Genomic DNA, 18163 nt, shown 5'->3' with positions numbered 1-18163 from the left:
TTTGAAATTAATTTAAGTAGAAAGAATTATACTCAAATATGCTGTTGTTTGTGCCAAATAAAGATTTTTGGTGTCAGTAATGACAAGGATCGCTGTGTCAAACACTTCATTAGAAAACTTCCTCTGTCACCCCGTTACAGTTGTCTTCAAGCTTCTCTCCCAGATACTCTGGCCAGGGGCAATTCCTAATTTTCAGTGAGTTGTAAAATCCCCATTTATAACCAGTATTTCACCCTTGCAGGCTCCAGCCAGGTAAGTAAATACACTTCAGTTCTGTCACCGCGTTTAAGTGCTTACGATTTCCTGACCTTTAAGTTTGTAGGGAGTGAAATTTCAGGACGTAAAAACGCTCGGGGCAAAAACAAACGTAGTTTTAGAGCCGACAACGCGACACAAAGCATTGGCTTTAATTTAATTCTCTGAGAACCACCGACGGATGGGATGGAACCGTGACGGAGGAGATGGAAGAGGTTCACTGCAGTAACTACATACATCACATAGCGGGCAACGTTTTTGTCAGAAACTCAGTGTGTGGGGTGTGTTTTCTGCTTTTTTATTGCCGCTAAAGGTGGAAGGGACGCAATGGACTGTTTGCAATGGCCCCACAGCGTTTTCAAGCGGTGCCAAACCTCGCAGACGCTGGGGCGCTCGGGCGCCGCTTCACACAACCACTCCCATGGCGTAACTGCGCGCCGGCGAGCCCTGTACGCCAGAGACCGTACAAACCACAACCCCCTACCTTTACCACACGCTCCGGGCACGCTTTGACCGCCCGGCAAGGCCGGGGCCGAGCCCGGGGCCGAGCCCGGCCCACCCCGGTCACCGCCTCCCTCACGGGCCCGGGCGGAGCCGCGGCCGCCCCGCCTCACCCGGGGCGGGGACCGGAGCGGGCGGTGACGGGACACCAACCACCCGCCCATCAGCCCGGCCCGTCCGGCGCTGCCGCCGCGCGCGCTGGATTCTGTGTTTCACACAGGGTGAGGAGGCGGGCGGCCCGCGGAGGGGAAGGGAGGGCGGTGCGGCGTTCCGCGGCTCGGTGCCCGGGCTGTGTCCCGGCTCGGTGCCCGGGCTGTGTCCCGGCTCGGTGCCCGGGCTGTGTCCCGGCTCCATGCCCGGACCGTGTCCCGGCTCCGTGTCGCGGCTCCGTGTGCCAGCTCGATGCCCCGCCAGCCCCCTTGCAGCGCAGCCGGCTCCGAGCCGCGTCACGGCCCCTCAGCCGCCCCACACGCCGCCAGCCCCGCGGCACGGCCGGGCAGCGAAGCCGCGGCGACGCTTGGTTGCGGTTTCAGGGGTTTTTCCTGAAAGCAACCGAGAAGTTGCGTCTTGTCCCTTTAAAGTTTGCAAGCTGTTCTCCTGCTTCTTCTCTCAGGGAGTCTTTACCTCCCCGCCTACGTGATGGGGAGAGGCTTCAGAGCGGGGGCTGCAGTGGCAGCACAGGGAGCAGCAGTTTTAGGGTCTGTTTAGGTTAGATAATAATAAATACTTCACAGTGAGGGTGGTGAGGCACTGGAACAGATTGCCGCGAGGAGCTGTGGATGCCCTGTTGGAAATGACATAACTTTCCTAAATATTTTCTTAAATTTTTAGCTAATGGTAGCGGGTGGCTGGGTTTCTTTTCCACGGGCTCCTGTTGGTGTGATCTTTAAAACAACCGAACCTTTTGAGTTTCTCTGGACTGGCCCTGATGAGCTTCAGTAAATAAAGCTTGAGGGAGTTGAGGGTTGGACATCTGGGATCTTAAATTTATGGTCCATGTTGGAGCAACCAGAAGATGCAGAGGGGATTGATTAACAAAGACATTACAGCCCACGAGTTGGAGACTTGTCTGAGGAAGATAAAGGACCAAAGAATGCAGACCAAAGTAGCCAAGAAAGGATAGAATACTAATCAAATGAAGAGAGCTGTGTAACTTAGAAACAATAAACGTCAATTTCTTTGTTTGCTAAAGTGTATAAACACGTGAAAAGTCTTCAAAGGGACACACGTGGCTGGAATGATTCGCTGCATGTCTCTGGCCAGAATCAAGTAATGCCTGGCTCACTAACACTTAAAAGGTAGTGTTGGAGAGTTTCGTTTCTTCCCGAGGATTTTTGGTAACATTATCTCCCTACCAGCATGATGGAGAGAGGCTTCGGGGCCTGCAGTGACAGGACAAGGAGAGAGCTTTACAGCAGAAGAGAGTTAGTTTAGGTGAGATGTAAGGAAGAAGTACTTTACAATGGGCATGGTGAGGCCCTGGCACAGGTTGCCCAGGGAAGCTGTGGCTGCCCCATCCCTGGAAGGGTTCAGGGTCAGGCCGGATGGAGCTCTGAGCAACCTGGGATAGTGGAAGTTGTCCCTCCCACGGCAGAGGGGTTGGAGCTGGATGGTCTTTGAAGACCCCCTCCCAAACTGTTCTATGATTCTGTTATCTTTGCCTTTATTAAAAAAAAAAAATATTGGAGAAGGTGTTTGCAGGACTAGGCAAAATCAAGTTAGAAATTTGCTGAAGAATGAGCAACAAGACTCAAAGTTTGAGAAGAGTTTGCTGATATTAGGAATTACCTTCCCTGAATTGTCCATGCCCCAAATCACGTCCCATTCCAGATCAATACCCAAACCTTAAATGGTTTGGGCTGTCTCTTGTTCTCCTTTTTCATCCACCAACGCAAACTCTGTCCTGTTTTTAAATTATTTGATATATTAGTATTCTCATCATGCAGCAAACTTGCTCATCTCTTGCAATCAACACTCAGTTCGCTGCCAACTGGTGACAACCCACCTTCAAAATAAACAAAATGAAGTATTTATTCCCCCAAGTTACATGAATGCTGTATAATTGATGAGCATTTTGTTGCTAAAGTTTTGCTGGGGTTCAAAATCAGTTGAGTAAAATCCTTGTTATGTTGTTACAGTCTTTTATTTCCCCAGACACTCTCACTGCCAGCTGTCTGAGGCACAGGTACTGGGTGTTTAGGTCATTAGAGGTCAGGTTTTGCCAGGAGGAGCTGTTGGGTTATCACTGAAAAACATGAACAGTGTGAAAATGTGGTGGTGAAGAGAAGCAACTCAAGAGGAAAATTTATATATTTAACAGAAAGAAAAAAAGTGCCAAACCCCTGAATAGAGAGGAAGAGCTGGCAAACTACTGAGCCTTCACCTGGCTGATGAAAATTGATGCATAATCATTCAGTCATTTCAGTTTTATATGGAGAAGCTATTTTTTTCTTTATTTGTTTTCATATAATTCCTACCCCTTCCTAGGCTTTGCTCCTTTGGAAATGTTAAATAACAACTGCAGGGATGAACTGAAAATCACACTAGAATTGCCATTTTCAAGATAAAAAAAATTTAGACATTAAATAGGCTAATTAATTTTTCTCAATTAAGACCTGCTGTCTTGAGAGGCAAAGCTCATGAGGCAGAACAAAGACTTGGGATGATGATGGGAAGGTTTTTTGTTTTCACTTTTAGATCATTCATTCTGATTCTTACCCCAGTCAGGGATCAATAGCTGGCTTGCAGAACCTTTCAACCTCTTGTGATGTCCCACCCTTAAGGGGAAGGGAGCACCCAAGGTTTGTAAATGCCTGTGGTCAAAAGGAACGACAAAAGTCGGAGGGTCCACAAAAAAACTCACTAAATTACACACTTGGCTTGGAAATTGGTATGTGAGTCCCTGACATACTATATAAGCATGTGGCAGTGTGGTTTGGATGAAGGAGTAAGATAAAAAGGAAGAGAGAAAGAAAGAGATGAATTAAAGAGGAAGAGAGAGAGAGAGAGAGAGAGAGAGAGAAAGGAAGGAAAGAAAAGAAAGAAAAAGCAAGAAAGAGAAAAAGAAAAAAGAAAGAAAGAAAAAAGAAAGAAAAGAGAGAAAGAAAAGAAAGAAAGAAGAAAGAAAGAAAGAAAGCTCCTTATCTTCTGGGATTCTACCCCTCTGTGGGCTTAGGTTGACCAAAAGATCAGTCCCAGTCCATCAGGTTTAAGCCACGGTTTTAAGTCTTACATTAGAGCGTGAAAGTAAGTCAGAGACCTCACAGCCTCTAAATTACTGAAGTAAAAGTGAACAAACACCACGATGACATTTAACAAGGGGATCCTTTCACCTGAAGTTTGTTTTTTTTCTGGTCCAGCAGCAGTTACTTGGAGCATGCTTAGTTCTGGAAGCTGAACTGCAAAATTAGTACCCCTGTGCTAATTTTAATTAACTGTCCCCCACACAGGACAAAGACTGGATGGTTTGTGGTTGAATTGTTGCTTGGTCCCGGAACCCCATCTGTGTGTGGATGGTTTCTAGGTGTGCTATAGCTGTCTTGGAGATAAAGAGGATGGGTATGTTAATAGAGCTGTCAGTCTACTGCCTTTCAGTGCATTTAATCATAATTGTCCAAGGAAAAAGCAGAGAGCAGGACAGAGGCAGTCAAACAGGCAGTGTGTTCTTTGTGGATGCACAGGCAATACAAGCCACAGCAGGAAAAGTTTGTTTTTCACAGCACAGTAAATGACTTCTGTCACTTCACTGAACAGGGGGAGGGGCTTGTGGATGAGCGAGGAAGATTATATAATTCCGAGGCCTGAACTCTGAACTGTATAATCTTAAACTCATTAAAATCTCTTATCCACCCAGTCAGACTGGGAGCACAACAGAGAGATCGATGGGGGGAATTAAAAGCAGCAGCGATTGCTGCTTTGCACATGCTTACCTGAATATTAACCCTTTGCCTTCCCACACTGTCTTCCACAGTGGGGAGGGGTAGAAACTGAAAGAAGGAGGAAGATTTTCATTTATCATGTTTTTAAACAGGGATCTGGATAAGTTTTTCCAGGTGCCCCCGGGGAAGATGCCTGTGGAACGTATTTCAGTAAAGAACTCATTTAAATGAGGAACTGCCCTTTGCGTTTTAGCCACTTTTTGATGGAGAATAAGACAGATCCCCTGCTCCCTCATGGAGAAAATACTGCAGAGAGTCAATGCAACTTAGTGCCAGAATGAGTGGAATGCTGAAACCAGAGTCTGAGCCTACACTGTGCAGCTGCAGTGATGTTTTGAACTCAAGAAGATTTTCAGTCTAGAAGGTGTCCTTCCTGGTTTCTCAGGGGATGGAAGTTCACATCACAGGACTGTTTCACTGATACTATTTTGCCCACTTCTGTAGACAGATCAAGCAATGAAGAAACTACTCCTGGTTTTCACCATTTTGCACACGTGGGTAGTGAATGCCAGCTGGAGGAATAATGCCAGAGGGAAGTTTAGGGTGTACTGGTGTACAGGTATATTCATCTGCAGTCTCTCTTATGGATAAACTAGCTATTGTCTTTTGGTATCTAAAGCTATTGACTCTGCCACAACTCAGATTTTCCCACAACAACATACTTATATGCATCCCCAGACAGGAGTAGGTGAGTTTTGCTGAAGCAGTTGGCAGAGATCATATCAACTTCTGCCTCTTCCCAAAGCCACCTGCATCCTGCTGTTGCTGTGACATGAACTTTGTCTCTCAACAGTTGTTTACTCTTTTAATACAACTACCTGGAGTAGGCAAGCAAATAATCTTGTGTAGACTTGTATAACCAGGACTCAGGGATCTGGAACTCCTCACACAGGATTCAGCAGTGACAGGGGAGGGCAGGCCAAGAGCTGGGACTTGCAGAAGAAAGTCCCCAGCACTAAAATGCTGGGAAGATCACACCCCACGGCTGCTGAGGGCACCAGCACAGCACAACAGACCCCGAGGGCATCATGGCAGGAAAAAGTCAGAGGGCAAGTTCAGGAATATTGTCTGATCTGGTCTGGGAGCTCAGGATGGTGTGAGGAAAGGGCAGGGCAGAGCTGAGGGCAGGGCTGGAAAATGCTGGCAGAATCCCTGGCCAGCCTGAGCAGGAGGGGTACCAAGGGACAAGGCAGAATGTGAGAAAAGCCAGCGTTCCTGCTGCCTCGTGTAGCACGTTTTGATATTATTAACCTTTTTATTCTTTCTTCACTTGCAGATTGTGTCCCTGATGCTTTTTCAGCACGTAGAGTCTTAGGGGTTTTATGTGGATTTTCTGTTCCAAGAACCCAGTTTTTCTGAACGTGAACCTGTGACTGGAAGCGCCCAATTTCTTTTTATTACCTTAAATAATAATGTAATAAACCTCTCCCTCTTCACCTGTGTTTGTCTGCCTTTCCAGTCACACTCCAAGTCGGTGCCTGAGGACTCTGCCTGTCTCTGTACCCGCTGCAGGAGCAGGCAGACCCGTTTGGCGAGTGTGACCCTGCCTGTCAGCTGTGTGTTGGACATCCCTGGGGAGACAGCTGAGAAGACCTTGGGAAGAAAAGAACTGAAGCTGGGCGGGTCTGGGGCAGAAAAATCAGTGAAGGAGGAACTTAGTCATAAGAATTACAACCACACCAAGGTAATCATCAGCTTCGTTAGGAGTGGCCTCAAACGAACTGGGAACCAGCAGCAGGAAAAGACTACTGCGGGGCAGGAGAAGTGGTGCAGTCCAGGTGAGTGGGAGAAAACACTTCTGGAGGAGCAGTTAATGACTATTTATTTTTTAAAAAGGCTTTTAGTAACGTGAATGTGACCTGAATTAGAATATAGCTGTACCATGAAGTCTAGATGTCTGTGGATATATGTGTATACTATATATATGTGTGTATATCTGTATATATATGTGCTTACTCCTTGTATTGAAGTTACTTATACATTTCTGTGATCATGATGGTATTGGGGTTTGAGGAAAAAAATAAGAGAGGTGTGTCCTCTACACGCAGGTTGATTTGAACAAAATAGCTTATGGGCACTTTTTAAACGGGAAGAAATTAACAAAGTAATTAAGTTTCATATAAAATTAGTCTCAGTTCACTGAAACGGTGCAGGGTGATGCTATGCATGTGTGGATAAATATGTTCAGTGTTTGGTTGAGTAATACATGCCTAGGGCTGAATTCAGAACTAATTAGCATTTTACTTCCATCACTGGTGCTTGATTGTGAGGCAGTGAACTCTAATCCAAAGTGGTGCAGATATCTATACATTTTCCTATGTTTACCTGTTTGCATGAGCAAAAATTAAATTATAAACAAAATCCATGTTAAATCCACCCAGAAACATCCAAAACTTGGGAAACTGTGAAGCTAAAGTTGTGTACACAGCTTCAGATGGCTGTGAATTTATGAAAACAGATTAATCTTCCATTTCTTAAGCCATTAAGCAGCAATGTGATATTATGTAATATTTTTATCACACAGCAGGTTTTTTACAACAAGAGCTACGTGTATGCATGATCCTTCAGAAAAAACTCCTTTATTATTACATTCTGTCACAGCTTTTGCTGTCACAGTTATTCAGAATATCTGTATTGAGTTTGTGTTAGGGTTTGGTACAGGCTTAGTACCAGCAGCTCCCAGCAAAATCAGAGTTCAGTCTGTAAGGAGACATTTTCAAAAGTAATGTATGATTTTGGCTTCACGAAAGGAAGTCATAGGTAAAACTGTGCTGTTGGGAGTTTAGCCTCTAGGCTTTTCAATCCCAGACTCTAAGGGCTTCAGGTTAATGTATTCCTCAACTTTTCTTTTTATTATTATTATTTTAACGTATTTTGCAGATTACCTTTTAGCAATTACTTTTTGTGGTCTTAATTCAGGGGCAGTGTAATTAAGATACATGTTAATTTTTCAGAAACCATAACAGGCCGTGTCTGCATTAGGAAAAAATATTTTTGTCTTAATCACCATTCAGGTTCTGTACCATTTCTGTACTTAGAATTCCTTACAAGGCACAAATAAATTAATTTTTGTGAGGTGATCTGAGTTTTTCTGCTGTATTGAAAAGGAGCCAAGTTGGCCCTAAGTAATCCACCTGCTCCAATAGCAGCATGGACCTCATTATTTGCTGTTTTCTCCATGTTCTGGCTCTTCAGAAGTGGTCAGCCTAATTTTCTTTCACTCCCTTGCTGGGCTTCTTCAGTAGCAGCTGGCCTGAGTTTGGTGTTCAAGTACTGCCTCTAATTTTGGACCAAGAGAAAACCTTTTGTCACTGTAGGTGATTTTTGAAACACTTTGTTTTCTTACAGGGTGTTACAGCTCCCAGCTGTTTCAAAAGGGAGTTATACAACTAAACCTTTGTAGCTGAGTGGTACAACCAGTACAGCAAGCCACATTTTTGTAATCCTTGGTCACAAGGACAGAGGTGACTCTGGTGTGTTATAATCTGGGCTGACTGGTCAGAATTTCCCGTTTTTTTCCCCATTTCCCCAACACGGTTGAAGGTGCTGCTTGGTAACCCCCAGGTGCCTCGCAGTGAGAGATGAGATGGCTCCATGGGCCAGGGAAACCTTGCAAAGGTCTCAGGATCTGCCAGGCTGTTGGAAACAGTCCCTCAGGTCTTCTGAAGGCCGAAGAGACAAAATATGTGGTCTAACAAATGCACAGCTTTTTGTATCAAGCTGTTGGTCTTGAAACCTGTCAGACTTGTTTTTTATTTGCTTTGGATGCTGCTTTTAGTAAAAGAGGGACATGGCAAGGGGAGAAACTTCTGTTTCACTCTGTTTGCTTCTCCATGGCGCTTTTCTTCTCCCTCTTCTCTGCCTTTCAGTGTCCACAGCTGCTGGGCTGTCCTGAGCCCACACCTGGTGGCTCCTGGAATTCCCTTTCAGCCAGGAGGACACTGCACTCGTGCAGAGCAGTTGCCTGAGCCTTGACTGGTGCCCATGTTCAAAGGTCATGTAAAAGAGGAGGAAAATAATAAAATAAAATAATAAATGGTGACTGGAAAAAAGCTTGGGAGTAAGGTTCTGCCACTGCAAGAAATTAAGTGGAAAGCATCGTGGTTAAAGGATTTATTTTGTCTTTTATCTGTCAGGCAATATGCTGGACTGAAGTGGGGAACTGCTCAGCTGTTCCTTAGTTATATTCCAGTTGGTCCTCACAATTAGTGCATGGAGAACAAGCGTAAGAATACTTTTATAATAAAGTGGTGTGCAGTTAATGTGGGATAGGAAGTCTGGAGAAATAACTGCATTAATTCTATGTCAGCTCATAGCACATTTTAAATGAAGATCCAAATGAGTGTTGGCCTTTATTTTTGTCATATTAGATTAGCCAGCTGTTTCTTTGGACAGAAGATTAGCTATTAGAGTAGCTAATCATTGCACAAGGATTTACACATTTGCACTGATGGTGGGAACTGCTGTTAGTTCTCAGGTCAGATGTTCAGTGGCAAAGCTGTCTTACTAACTGTGATTATGTACAGCTTATTTTCCTGAGCATGGCAGGAGAAAGCAGGAGGCAGTTTCTGCGTGTGCAGCATTCCAGCTGTCTGTTCCCACATATTCCATGGACATGGAACACTTGATATTTCTATTTCTTTTCAGTCTTCACCACAGTATTTGTCACTCAGGCTTCTTAAATCTTAGTCCTGGCACTTTAAATAGCATAAACTGAGCCTGATGAGAACTTTAAGGCCATAAAATGTGAGAGAAAATAGATTATTTTAGGGCAGATCACCTTCCTGATCCAGTGAATGCTTCTGCCAGTGCTAAGGGGACAGTTTACATGTGGGAATGAATAGCAGGGGGCTCTATAAATCATAGTCAGGGTTATGCTGGCACACAGTGCCTGTGGATCTGTGTGGGAATGGTCTCACAGTGCAGCTTCAGATGAATTAGCCATTCACCACTACTAAAAGGGCAGGAAACCACCATGGCAAAAGAAACAGTGAATTTTTCTTGCTGGGTTAGTGGTTTGGATCAGTCTACCATGTTATCAGTTGCACAGCTGGGAGCAAAACAAGGAGTGAGCAGAAAGCAAAGGGAAGAGATAATCCCTTCTTTTGGCATCACTGAGCACTTAATTCAGCTCAGCTGCATTCACCTTCAATGTTTGGGCTTCCTGAACTGGTTTAAGCAGCCCCCACCACTGGAAATGTTCAAACCCACATGTGCTGTGGCACTTGAGGACGTGGTTTAATGGTGAACATGGTGGTGGTGCTGGCTTGGCTGCTGGACCTGCTGATCCGAGAGGTCATTTCCAACCTTAATGATTCTGTGATGCTGTGAAGTCCAGGGAGTGGAATTCAGTGTAGGTAAAAGAGTACTAAAAACCCCAGTGGAACCAGCTGGCTCTTACTTGCCATTGCACCAATTCTCTAATGCAAAGTCTGAATTTGAACCTTTTGAGGTGTTTTTGTCCCCTTTATCCTGGCTTGGCGCTGACAAACTGTCTTCTTATAATAAAGTAAGTAACTGAGCACTGTCGATGTGTTTCCTGCCATGTGTTAGTTCCACGTAACTTTCATGTGTCCCCTACTGGTACACTGCAAAAGGTATTAAATGTATAATGGGAGTTCTGTGGATTTCTGAGCTACAATTGGATTTCTGAGTTACAATTCTTGTTGTGAGGATAGGAATGTAAGAACTGCAGTAATGTTACTGTTAGACCAGTAAGCTGCAGAAAAAGCCCAAGTGTGAGAATTCGTTTAGTCTCAGCCTGAAAAGCAGCACTGAAAGGCACCTCAGAATTATCTTATTGAGAACAAGTTCTGTTCCTGCTTCCTGAGCTTTACAAAATGATGGGACACATGGAGTGGAAATGGGCTTCTCTAATCAAACTTGGAGCTTGGACTGTTTATGACTCAAATTATACATTGATTACTGGCTAATGGTCCTAAAGTCTATTTCTCTGTGTCTGTTCAGATGTGTCTTTTTTGTCTCTGTATATGTGAGAGTGAAAGAATTTGTGTGTGAGTGTGTGTATATGTTATAGGTTGGAACCAGGTGAATTTGCTGGCATATCAGTCCAATCCAATTAAATAAAAAAAGGAAAGAGACTTTTTGTGATACCTTAAAGCACAGATATATTCCATTTTCCTCTGTCCACTGCCTCTGTTCTGCAACTGATACAGCATAATTTCACTCGTTAATTTTAAGCATGAGAACAAACTCTGTTTAATGTTCCATCACCGAATTCCATAAAACCAATGCCATATATTGTCATTAACATTTGCCATTGAGGTTAATTGCCTTAAACTCAGAGCCCAAAATAATTGCTTGCAGGATAAGTCACAATGCCTGTGAAATGTTCTGGAGGATACTGTGTGTGAAGCTGTTATGTCTTAAATTTTTGGCAGTGTTTATAAGCAGCAGTGACTATATGTACATGCCTTACCTTTCTGTCAGTCATCAAACTATTCACTACACTCATTTTTGCAATTTAGAATTAGCAGTCCAGGTCCTCTGATGGTCAGTGCAGCACCACAGAGATTGTCCCTACCACAGCTTCAGTGCTCAGTGAAAATTATTTTAAGGGGTAGAAAGCTGCATATTCAGTTCATTTGTTGCTTCATAATCATCCTTTCTCCTAATAAATTTTGTTATTATTCCTTGTCTCTGTGCAGAAGGCAGAGGTTGGAGACCTCCTTGCTCGTAGCTGAACATGCCAGGGGATGTGAAGAGGTTCACACGAGTGCTCCTGGAATGCAGCAGCAATGACAAGCTGTGTGGTAAGATTCCCAGATTCCTTTGTAATAATAAAGCTTATTAATAGTTTAATAATAAAGCTTATTAACCTTTATAATAGCAAAGCTTTCACATGCTGAGCAGGGAGTCCACCTTTGCTGAAAAGTGGACCAAGCCCTTTCCCCTCCTCCACCTGCATCCCAGCCCACACAGAAAGCTGGGATTGAGCTTTCGTTGTGTCTCAGGGGAGAAACTTTTATGGGGGTGCAGCCTTTGTGGCAGGATTCATCTCATATAATTTTGGCCATTTTAGAAAATTTCTAATTTGAATTAGACATGCAATAGTCACTAAAGGTTCCCTGCAGTTTCCCAAAGGGCCAGTTTTGGGAGATTTTGATTTCATGACTTTCTGGCATCTTTGGGAACTGAAGTATGGTCTTGGCCTGTGCAAAAATAGCACCACCTCAAAATCTGGGGACCTAAGATAGTTCCCTTCACAAGCCTTGTTAACTGCAATGCCTTCCAGTCAAACCTCAAAGCAGGTGCCCACACCCTGTTTCCTTTAAAATGCTCCATGTAATTTTAATGGAAGGAGCTGGAGCTGGAGTTGCATGTGTATTTGTGATGACTTAGCAATGTCCAGCCCTTCCCACTCCCTGCTATCCCTCTGCCAGTGCTGGTTCTGTTTCAGTGGTGGATGGTGCTTACAAATGGCTACAATTCCATTCAGGCATCTAAATAAGGGACTCCAGGCAGTTTTGAACAAGGGGGTGGCAGCACTAGCAGTGTCCAGCTGCTCTTCCAAGGAGCAGAGGTTGGAACACGTGCTCTTGGGGTTGAAAGTTACTGAGATGATTGTCACCACTTATTCCTTGGCTTTCCATTTGCTTTCCCTGCTGGCAGTTGTGCGTGAATATCAACCTGAAGTGATCGTTGTCCCAGTTCTCCTCGTGGGGTCTTTTGTCATCGTGCTCACTGTGATCCTTTGGCTCCACTGTCGAGGCTTGAGAGCAAAGCAGGAGCAACCCCCCCCACCATCTGGAACCCAAGGTAAAAACCAGGGCTTTCAACCAGAGGTTGGTTGAACCAGAGTATGGACAGCAGCAGTATAGATGGATCTGAGAAAATCTAAAGCACCATGTCATATAGGTTGTTTAACACACACGTGAGAGCTGGGAGGTGTATTTATTAACAGCCTTCTAGAGGCTACTGCAAGGAGGGTTTTACATAATTAATTACGAATGGCAGTAATTTTGATGTAGATCACGCCTAGTTAATCCATTTTCCGTGCTGTCATTTAAGAAATGCAATTTCAAGCTGCTTTCTCCCACTTCTTATGGAGACAATATGAACTCTTGAGGGGGTAAGGAAAGCTTTGTTGGTACAAAGTGTTGCTGTGTGGAAATGAATATACAGTTTTGAACTGATTTTGGGTATGTAGAGGCCTCTTAAGCCCATATTAAGGGAAGTAATTGAGAATAAAGATAAGGCCTTTGTGGGAACACCCCATGCATGTCCCTTTCAGAGCTGGTAATAAAAGAAAAGGGTCATTGCTTGAGCACAGAGGAATGAAGTACAAATGTGTCTGATCTAGAAAGTTTATGTAGTTAAATATAGAAGAAATTTCCAGACTAATTCTGCCTTCCATCAAATAGAGTGGGAGATAAATTCTTTCTCCTTTTCAGGCACCAGGGTAAGTAAGGTACAATAACAGTTCCTTACTTTGTCCTGATTTCCAAAACTCTATGGAGCAAAAATTAAAGAGGATAGAAGGGTGAGCATTGCCACCTTTTGCAAGAGTTCATCTTCCTGTTTTTGTGCATCATCTGTATTTGCTTTTGTCAGTGAAGACAAAGAACCAGCAGGAATTCTGCTCAGCAGAGAATGGCTGCATGCAGCTAAGTGAGACATCCGTGGAGAGCCTGCTAAAATCTGCATCCCTGACTCTGAAGGAACTGCAGATACCACGAGAGAAACTCCTGCCAGGCACCTTCCAGCTGATAAAACACGGTGGCCGTGGGAGCATCTACAGAGCACAGCTGGAAACTGGGAGCTCTGGGAAGACTAGGACTGTGGTGCTGAAAGCCTTACAAGGTGAGGCACGTGGTCAGGATCCCCCGTGGGACAGATCTCTGATGCTGGGCAGAACTTTGCCATCACTACTGGGCAAGAACAAGCTGTGTCCAGTATCATGTCAGCCAGTCAGAATGGTGTTTTTGTTGGAATGCCTTGGTAGGATTAAAGATTCCTGACCATCTTGATTTTAAGCTACTCACCCTGTTCTTTGCTGCTGCTGTTTGTTTTCGTTGTTGTTTGGTTTTTCTGTGTGGGTTTGGTTTGTTTGTTGTACTTTTCATTTGTTCTGTTTGTTTGTTTCCGTTCTTTCAGGCCTGGGCAGTCCCCAGGAAGTAAAGGATTTCCTGGGGAGGATTAAATTCCATCAAGATCTTGGCCATCACGAGAACCTGGTTGAGCTGGTTGGATGTTGTGTAGACAAACTCCCACTTTATATGATCATGGAAGATGTGTCTCTTGGTGACCTGCTGACGTTTCTGTGGACATGTCGGAAGGTGAGTCAAAAGAAGTGATGACAGAACAGCTTCTTAAATTCCTTGGGTGCATATTTATCCATAAGTCATAGTCCATAAGTCAGAGATGATTCTTTTCATCTGTCCATGCATCCCTCTCTATCAGTCCAAACTATTTCCATCCCCCAGAGAAGTTCCACACAGGTCTAAACTAGAATAGAATTTGAGGGTTCCTCCATTGATATTCTGTAGTTTGGAGAAGCTGACACAGTTCTGTAAAGCCAAGTCCAGCTTTGCAGACCATTGGACCTCCTTGAAACATAGAGCACTGGAATTAGAGTGAGAATTGATACAGGTGCCTGAATTTGCGAAGTTTGAAATAATGTCCCACTCCAAATGCTTTTAAGGAAACAGAGCAGTTACAACACCAGGGAGAAGGTCATTAAATAATAACTAATTGGTTAAAAGGCAAGAAGTAGAATATAAGAGTGAAAGGCTGGTACTTTCACTGGAGGGAGCTCAACTGTCTAGGACCTGGTGCTGATGTTGCATGTATTGATAACCTAGAAAATGGGATGACAGTGAGGTGATGATGGTTGCTGATGATTCCAACCAGTAAAGGCTGACCCAGAGGAATTGCAGAAGGATATTCCCAGATTGAGAGACTGGCCAATAAAAAGAACAAATGAAATTCAGCATGGCTAAAAATGAAATGATGCACAGGTGGAAAAGCAATCTTAGTTTCACATATGTAAATGATGGCTCCATATCTGCCCATTGCTGATGAGGAATGAAAATCTGAAAGTATGAGATCTGATAGTATGAAAATATGCAGCCCTTTGGAAATGTTAACTCAAGCTGAAAAAAAACAACCCAGATATCAGGGGAGGTTTAGATTGGATATCAGGAAAAGTTTTTCACACAGAGGGTGGTTGGGCACTGAACAGGCTCCCCAGGGCAGTGGGCACAGCACCAAGGCTGTCTAAGTTCAAGAGATGTTTGGACAATGCTCTCAGGCATTGCTGGGGTGTCCTGTGCAGGGCCAGGATTGGACTTGGTGATCCTGAGGGATCCCTTCCAACTCAGCACATTCTGGGATTCTGCATTTCAGTCAATTTATGACCAACTGTGAAATTACATGTGGGAGCATAAGATTAGATAGTACTCGTTTTATGAGATGAGAAGGAAGCATTCCCCACTATCCTGTCACTTGTTGGAACCAAACAAATTTGTCTCTAGGATGTAATGGCAATGGATGGGATCCCCTATGACCTCACTGAGAGGCAAGTTTATGAAGTTGGACAGCAGGTTGCAGCAGCCCTGGTAAGTCTGCTCCCATTTACTGCATTTTTTTTCCTTCTTGCTTGATTGCAACACAAATCTTCACAGTGCCTAAGTCTTCTTGGCCTAAGCACTGAGAATGTGTGCTTTGTTAAAACAGAGCCCACTGTGCTTGCATGATGTTGGTGAGTATGTCCCTCTTGCTCCACAGCGTGGAAGACAAGCTTGAACTGAGTGAAAATTTATATCAACTAAATTTCCTTTTAAAATGATCATGGTTTTCTTTCTTTTCCAACTTCCCAGGCTTACCTTGAAGAGAAGAAGCTGTTCCATGGTGATATTGCTGCCAGGAATGTCCTCCTCCATCCCAACTTCTCTGCCAAGCTCTGTGGTTTGGGTCTGGCCTATGAAACCCACGCTCGTGGTGCCACCTCGGTCACACGGGGTGTGCCAGTCAAGTGGCAGGCCCCAGAGAGGCTCCTGAGGAAGCCCCCCAGCATCAAGGCAGACGTGTAGGGATTAATTTTTGGACTAGAAGTCTGTCAGACCTGTCTCTTTCACTCCTTTATGTATCATTTTCATGTCCCAAAGGCGTATCCAGTCACAGCACAATGCTCCACATTGCTTTGTTTTCTTCCCTTGCAGGTGGTCTTTTGGAATTCTACTGTATGAAATGATTACATTAGGTAAGGAGATTTTGTGATAATTAAAAAAAATTTTTTTTACAGAAGCAGCAAATTAACAAGAACCCAAAATCTCAAATTTCAACATGTAAGGTTGGGCCACTTAAATAAGCACCCTGTTTTTTTTTCCAACTTGCAAAGTCTTGACAATTCCTTTAAGGCTTTCTGTCAGTGTGAATTGTGGTAGGGAAAAAAAACTAGATCTTGGTAGGGAAGGGATTTTCATTGTCTGGATTTTCATTTTCCATATTGAATTTGTTGTTTCAGAACAACAACTGAAAAAGTCAGTTCAAAATCATGTAAGTCAAAATCCCAACAGACTTACCCAAGGCAGCACATGTGCTACCCAAGGCAGTACATTCCTCCAAAACATTTCACTTTCAACAAAGGAAGTTTCTCTACATGTTATTTATAAGAGGAAAATGTTTTCTTATCAGAGGAAAACAGGCTGTGAGAGGCCAGAACACACTGAGTTCATCCAGCCATCTGCCCCTTAATGGGATCAGCTATACTGTGTCACTTTACCTTCTGTTTTCTCTTAGAAGTCTTTCAGAACAGGTGAAATATTCTATTCTAGTACTTCATCCCCCTGACAAGAAATTTTTTCTATTGTATGAACTAGAATTTTTTTTTTCTGGTGAAGTTTAACTTGTTATGTGTTTCACCCATCATGAACATGGAAGACTGTTGTTTTCCCATCCTCCTTGTGGAATATTCTCCCTATACTTGAAATCAAATATCTCCGTCTCTCATCTTGGCTTGTTAAGCTTAAATAGCTGCAGTTTCTTTCAGCCTTTCTTCTGAGGTCATATTATCCAGATGACATGATCCTTCTGTTGCACAGGAGCTTGCACAGCAGCTGTTACCTGCAGCCATTGCCACTGAGTTGTTCTACTGTTACTCCTTTTGTCCTTCCAGGTGCTCCACCGTATCCTGAGGTGCCACCTCCTGACATCTTATCACACCTGCAGAGACAGAACATCATGAAGCAGCCCTCACTCTGCCAGCAAGCCATGTAAGCCCCTTGCTTTGTGGGTGATTGAACAGGAGATCTGCAGAGCTAAATGGAAGTGAGACATGGAAAAACAGATCTTACCCCAAATCTCTAAGTCTGGACTAAGCTGAGACTTGTTCTAATGTCTGCCACATCTCCTCACTGGGTTCTGCTGCATGAAACCCTTGATGACCAAAACCTTTCTTTTCTTCTTTTGAAAATGACACTTGTTTTTGTTTCCTTCTTTTGAAAATCCCACTTGTTTCTGCTTTCTTCTTGTAGAAATTATACTTGTTCTTTGCATTTTGTTGCTCCACTGCTTCCTTGCAAGGTGCAGGACTACTCTGGAGTGATCTTTCTCCTCTGAGTGGTGGGATATTCCCTGAAATGAGCACAGCATCACAGGAAAGATCTAAGGCACATTTCCTTGTATGAAGACACAATTTCTTTTAATATTCAGAGTTTTTTTCATCCATCATGCTGTTTCAAAAGGGGATGCCAGACGATATTCTTCCCATTTCCCACAATCCCAGTAGACATCCTGGCAAACAACTGCACGCCCATGCGTTATTATGTGGCTGCCTATGAAAATCTTAGTACAGATGTGACTCTCTATGGTGTGAGAAGCTGAATTTGGTGTATCACTGATACTGATGAATAAAGAACCCATTCAAACTAAGGATTTGGCAGGAGGAGAAGGGTCACTGAAAGAACTTCACATGGAGGAGGAAAAAGGGGAGTTCTCTGGACGTTTTAAATATGAGATGACTTGACTGTGGTAAAACTTGGTGTTGGTTGCTTCTCATTACCAATGTTTTCCCTGCTTCTCCATCTTACAGGTACAGCATCATGAAGTCCTGCTGGCAGTGGGATGCAGCTAACAGGCCTTCTCCAGCACAGCTCCTCTGGTCCCTGAAAGCAGCTCTGAAGAGCAGCAATGGCCACACAGTTCTGCAGGTGCCTGAGCCAGTGGTGCCTGAACTCTATGCTGATGTTGCTGGTGTTGATGTGCACAGTGTAGTGAGGGAATACACCATCCTATGAAGGGCCCTTCCACGTGCTGGTGAAGGAGAAGTCACTTGAGTTTTCCCTTCCTAAATATTTTGCAAGCTCAGCATGAGGTGTGTGTGTGTTGGAAGGGATCCCTTTGTTTTATATATAAACACATCCCCGTGTTTATATATCTCACATCTCTCCTCCAGGCCAGACACAACAAGCTATTACCATTGTTATTAAATCAACCTGTTGATATCA

General features: G+C 43.9%; 2 protein-coding genes across 4 annotated transcripts in view; one reads left to right on the top strand and one right to left on the bottom strand.

Annotated features, from left to right (window-relative positions):
* SYCE3 (synaptonemal complex central element protein 3) overlaps positions 1 to 859 on the bottom strand; it is a 6638-nt gene extending 5779 nt beyond the window's left edge. Inside the window, exon 1 of the mRNA XM_027711701.2 lies at positions 740 to 859. The gene's annotated coding sequence lies outside the window, so the exon portion shown is untranslated. The remainder of the gene's footprint in view (positions 1 to 739) is intronic.
* On the top strand, positions 746 to 18163 carry STYK1 (serine/threonine/tyrosine kinase 1). Of its 3 annotated transcripts, none has more exons than XM_027711694.2 (11): positions 746 to 977; positions 6207 to 6472; positions 11363 to 11467; positions 12327 to 12473; positions 13269 to 13517; positions 13812 to 13993; positions 15191 to 15274; positions 15536 to 15744; positions 15878 to 15918; positions 16834 to 16930; positions 17749 to 18163. In XM_027711694.2, exons 3-11 carry the CDS (start codon positions 11401 to 11403, stop codon positions 17951 to 17953), a joined length of 1281 nt encoding a protein of 426 aa, XP_027567495.1. In that variant the 5' UTR covers positions 746 to 977; positions 6207 to 6472; positions 11363 to 11400; the 3' UTR covers positions 17954 to 18163. The 3 variants fall into 3 exon arrangements, with proteins under 3 accessions (XP_027567495.1, XP_027567494.1, XP_039235908.1); XM_027711693.2 differs by having other exon boundaries at positions 6154 to 6472; XM_039379974.1 differs by lacking the exon at positions 746 to 977 and adding an exon at positions 2040 to 2054 and having other exon boundaries at positions 5971 to 6472.

Source organism: Pipra filicauda, unplaced genomic scaffold, assembly GCF_003945595.2.
Source record: "Pipra filicauda isolate LSUMZ 115617 unplaced genomic scaffold, ASM394559v2 scaffold181_size1560634_pilon, whole genome shotgun sequence".
Lineage (NCBI taxonomy): Eukaryota > Metazoa > Chordata > Aves > Passeriformes > Pipridae > Pipra > Pipra filicauda.
Note: the sequence above shows the minus strand (reverse complement) of the source record. Positions and strands in the feature narration are given on the sequence as shown.

What these genes read in the sequence shown, in the direction of transcription:
- STYK1 (XM_027711694.2), top strand. Translation starts at nt 11,401, where the DNA reads ATGCCAGGGGATGTGAAGAGGTTCACACGAGTGCTCCTGGAATGCAGC. An exon ending in TTCTGTGGACATGTCGGAAG is followed by an intron (nt 13,994 to 15,190) that starts GTGAGTCAAAAG and finishes ATTTGTCTCTAG; the next exon opens with GATGTAATGGCAATGGATGG. An exon ending in GTATGAAATGATTACATTAG is followed by an intron (nt 15,919 to 16,833) that starts GTAAGGAGATTT and finishes TTGTCCTTCCAG; the next exon opens with GTGCTCCACCGTATCCTGAG.